Source organism: Papaver somniferum, unplaced genomic scaffold, assembly GCF_003573695.1.
Source record: "Papaver somniferum cultivar HN1 unplaced genomic scaffold, ASM357369v1 unplaced-scaffold_70, whole genome shotgun sequence".
NCBI classification, from domain to species: domain Eukaryota; kingdom Viridiplantae; phylum Streptophyta; class Magnoliopsida; order Ranunculales; family Papaveraceae; genus Papaver; species Papaver somniferum.
The window spans coordinates 1,454,815-1,459,547 of NW_020649860.1; the positions used below are offsets into that span (position 1 = coordinate 1,454,815).

Below are 4,733 nucleotides of genomic sequence, written 5' to 3' on the forward strand. Positions count from 1 at the left end.
CAACCAGGATCATAGAATCAGTTTCAAAGTTAACTGCTTCCAACTTCAGCTGCTCTATCCGCTTAACAGCTTTTAGCAGAGCCATCCCCTCCACATGTTCCGGACTTAGAGCTTTATCAATGTAGGATCACTTTGCTCCCCTTGATGCACCTGCAGAATTACGAATAATTAGACCAGTGCCAGCATTTTTTGAAAAATGATTAAAGGAACCATCTAAGTTAACAGTAAAAACACCCTGTGCAGGAGGTTTTCAATTTAAGTTAACCCTAGCTTCTCTAGTGAGTAACTTAACAACTGGTTTTGAACTAGAAGTAACATGATCTAGAGTAAGTGTGGAGATCTTGTAAATAAGTTTCCGAGGCTCTATAAACTTATTTTCAAAAACCTTGGAGCATCTTTCTTTCCATATTTCCCAAGCAGTAACCATTCTTCGAATTAGAACTTTAGAAAAAATATTCCTTAGCCTAAACTGAGAGATCCAATTGGAGCATTCTTGACCAATCATGCTTTGAGATTCAAACTGCAAAACCGGTACTTCCAAACCAAACTGCTCTAGAGTACTCACAGTGGAAGATAATATGAGAAGCACTTTCTTGAAAGAGACCACACATGGGACAACCTATATCAGCATTTGCAGAATATCGAAGAGTTCTAGCTTTTGTAGGAAGAATATCACGAAGACATTTCCAAGTGAAGTTCTTTATTCTGGGGATTAATGGCAGCTTGCATACATATGAGAAAGTTTTCTTCATCTCATCAGAGAATTGTGACTGTCCATGAGCATCTAAATATAGTTTCTTGTAAGAAGACTTCACTGTGAAAGAACCATTACGTTCTAACCTCCAAATGAGTTTATCTGGTTGTTGTAGATGAATGGAAGTCCCAACAATGGAACTTACAAGCTCAGGAGAAAAAAGTTCATGCAAAAGACTGACATTCCAAACATTAGTGCCTTGATAGAACAGATCTTTAACTAGCACATATGAGGAAGGGTTTACTGCATTGGTTTTTGGCTCAAGTGGAGAAAAAAAGACTAGGAACCCATATGTCTCTCCAAATCCGTATCGAATAACCAATACCAATACTCCAGAAGATGTTATCTTTAATAAACTTAATCTCTGAGTTAATACTTCTCCATGCATAAGACGAATCATCCTTAAATGTATAATCAATAATATCCCCATTTGGTTAATATTTGGCTTCCATGGATTTAAACCAAATCTCTGAATTCCCATAACATAATTTCCAAGCCGATTTAGAAAGGAGAGATTTATTAAACACTCTAAAGGCTCTGAAACCTAAACCACCTTCCTCTTTATCTCTACTTAAATTTGTCCAAGAGATAACTACACCTTTATTTGAATTCATTCTCCTCCATAATTTACCCTGAATAGAAATAAGGTCCTTTATAGTTTGATCAGGAAACTTAAATGAGATCATATAATGGAATGGTATACCATTAAGTACATGTTTAACCATTACTGTGCTACCTGGTTCAGGGAGGTTTGAAGCATTCCATTTAGAAAGTCTAGTATCCATATTTTCCAAAAGAACTGATAAATGCGCTCTTTCATTTCTGCCAATGAAGAAGGGAAGACCAAGATACTTCTCTTTAGGGTCCATAATAGGCACTTGTAGAATACTAGCCAGAGTCTCAGCTGAAGAAGGACTGACATTGTTGCTGAAATAGACTGAAGATTTATTAAAATTTATAACCTGACCTGAGCATTGACTAAACTCCTCAATTACCTCAAGGAGAGCTCTAGTTTGATCCAAGTTTGCTTTTGAGAAGAGCAAACAATCATCTGCAAAAAGCAGGTGATTAATTTTTGGAGCTCCTCTAACTATTTTAATTCCAGTTATAGTCCTATTCTGCTCATATGAAGCCAGTTTTCTAGATAGAGATTCTATTGCAATGATAAAAAGATAGGGAGAAAATGGATCTCCCTGTCTAATACCTCTTGAAGGATTGAAAGGTTGACATGGAGGACCATTTAGAAGTACTTCAACTTGAGTTGTCTTGATACATTGGAAATCAAGTGACACCATTTATCACAAAAACCAAAATTCTTTGACACTTGTATTGGAAAATCCCACTCTAATCTGTCAAAAGCTTTTGACATGTCCATCTTCAAAGCCAAAGATCCCACCCTTCCAGATTGTTTCTTCATACTATGAACCATCTCTTGAACCAAAGATATATTTTCAGAAATCAGTCTACCTGGAACATATGAAGATTGCATAGGAGATATGATCTTGGTTATGTGCTTTTTTATTCCTCTTGAAATCATTTTAGAAATCAGTTTGTAAAAAAGTATTACAAAGAGCTATAGGTCTAAAATCTTCAGGTTTGTGAGGTGTTGAAGTTTTAGGAATGAGAGAAAACCTTGTTCTGTTGAGTTCTTTGAGTAGAAAACTAGAATGGAAGAAGCTTTGTATCACTGCTAAAAGATCCACCTTAACCGTGTTCCATTGAGTTTGATAAAATCCAGAAGGAAAGCCATCTGAACCGGGAGATGTCCAAGCTTCCATTGACATTAGAGTGTCAAATATCTCAGCTTCTGAAGGAATTTGAAGTAGTTGCAAGTGTCTTCTTCTGTTATTAACTGAGGAATATGCTTTAAGAAAGAATAAAAATCTGTTGTTGCCACTGAAGTACTTATGTTCTTGAAATGGATTTTTAATAAATTATCCAAATCTGCTCTTTCACTGCACCAATTACCATTAGGAAATAATAGACTCTCAGTTCTTTTTCTTGACCTTCTCATATTAGCCTTAGTATGAAAGTACTTAGTGTTCAAATCCATCTCTCCACAAAATTTATCTTTGCCTTGCTGCCTCCAGAAACTTGATTCGATTTCACCCCATTTAGCAAAATATTTTTTTTAGTCATAATGTTACTTGATCGAAAAATCAAATTAATAAGAGTTGTTTGATAAAGAAAAAAACAACCATAAGATCCATTGAATTGTTTGTGCATCAAGTTAATTATTGTTTTTCCAAAAACATACAGGGTTAAAGTATCCACCCTCACGAACCAAGTTGACTAAATAATCAGAACTAGTAGTAAAACACCAAGGTGACCAAATTTGGAGTACAAAAACTCCGTTCAAATGTTGGGATCCATTAAAACTCCAAATTAAACAAAATTGATACAAAAACCTCAATTTTTTAAAAATTCATACAAAAATCCCAAACAAAATTGTTTTCATCAAATTCTATGATGAAACCAATTTTTATGACGTTTCATCAAATTCTATGATGAAATTGGTTTCAACTTATTTTTGCCTATTTTTTTTCAAACAATATGTTTATGATGAAACCAAATTTTTGGTGGTACTGTTTCTGGTTAGTGGTGGTGTTGGTTGGTGGTGGTGTTTTTTATGGTGATGGTAGTGCTAGTATTTGTTGTTGGATTTGGTGTTGGTTGCTAGTAGTGGTAGTTAGTGGTGGCAATTGGCAATGATGGTTATGAAGCTGATGGTGATGGGTGGTGCTGGTCGGTGAAGGTGGTGGTGCTGGTATATATTGATGGTGGATATGGTGGTGGTGGTTGGTGATGGTAGTGGTGGCGGTGATAGGTGTAGAATACACCTTATTTACTATCTATTGTTTATACTTTCTCTGCTAGTTTTTCTTGTAAATTATGTATTTTATGTTTATTTTGAGTGTTCAAGGTACTTTGGAGTCATACGGAGGAAAAGAAGAAGAAATCACCCAAATTGAGTCGAAAAGGGCAAAGTAATCATTTCGCAGGCTTCACACTGTTTGGAGCCAAACCAAAGGTTAAGGGGAAAATCTATTTAGAGAGTACTAAATACAGTCAAGCTAAGGTTAAGGGGCTGCCAATTTGGTTATCCCTTATCAGAAGTGTTGGGGTGTCAAAATAAAGTCCCAGTGACCTAATTAGGTTTGACGGCTGGCTCAGACATTCATTTCATCTATTTTTTTTGATGAAATTGAGAAAGAGAAGAAAAGCGGCGCAGACGCTGCTATTAAACTGAGAGAGGAAACAGATCGAGAGTTGGAAAGAAAGATTGAGAGACGAATTAGCAGAGTGGGTGTGAATTGATTCTGTGAGAGATGCTGCTGTTGAACTGCTAACGATGAGTTTAAAATCAGATCGAAGAAATCAGGGTATGAGGTTCGGTGGATGTATCTGCTGCTATGAAGAAAGGGGATCTGAAAAAGCTGTTAAATGATGAATCGAAGATGGGTTTTGTGATTGTTAGTCTGTCGATGAATCGGAGATGGGGTTTGGACCGAATCGACTAATGGAGGAGTTTTGGGGCTGAATTTGTGTTCAAATTGATTCAGGAGATGAAGAACAACAACGGGTTTTGAGCAGAATTACAGAATGAGATATGGAGACTACATGAATGAAAGAAGAATTGCAGTCTGTGAAATCAAGACAGGATAGATGTTGGTGATGCTATGGAGAGATGAATCTGTTGTTGTTATAAAGATGAAGATTAAAATGGGTTTTTGATGATGCTGATGAATTGGTTTGTAATGAAAATGGGACTGAGCTGTTGGTGGAACTGATGGAATGATGTTGTTGAATTCTCAAGTAGATGTATGTTTAGGATTGTGTACAGGGGATAGAGCTGAAATCGGCCTGAGAATGCACTGGAAACATAGGAAACTCTGTCCATTTTTATGCTCCGGCGAGTCAACCCATACCGATCCAGCCCTGCAACTCCGTGAGTCAGCCGAGTAAGCTCACTCAACCC

At 36.7% G+C, this 4,733-nt stretch overlaps 1 protein-coding gene across 1 annotated transcript; it reads right to left on the reverse strand.

Annotated features, from left to right (window-relative positions):
- Positions 1-1,188: 1,188 nt before the first annotated feature.
- On the reverse strand, positions 1,189-2,049 carry LOC113343993. The gene has a single exon (XM_026588056.1). The coding sequence runs from the start codon at positions 2,047-2,049 to the stop codon at positions 1,189-1,191; it is 861 nt and encodes a 286-aa protein (XP_026443841.1).
- Between the last annotated feature and the right edge of the window lie 2,684 nt (positions 2,050-4,733).

Coding starts and splice junctions, on each gene's coding strand:
- LOC113343993 (XM_026588056.1), bottom strand. CDS start 2,049: ATGGTGTCACTTGATTTCCAATGTATCAAGACAACTCAAGTTGAAGTA.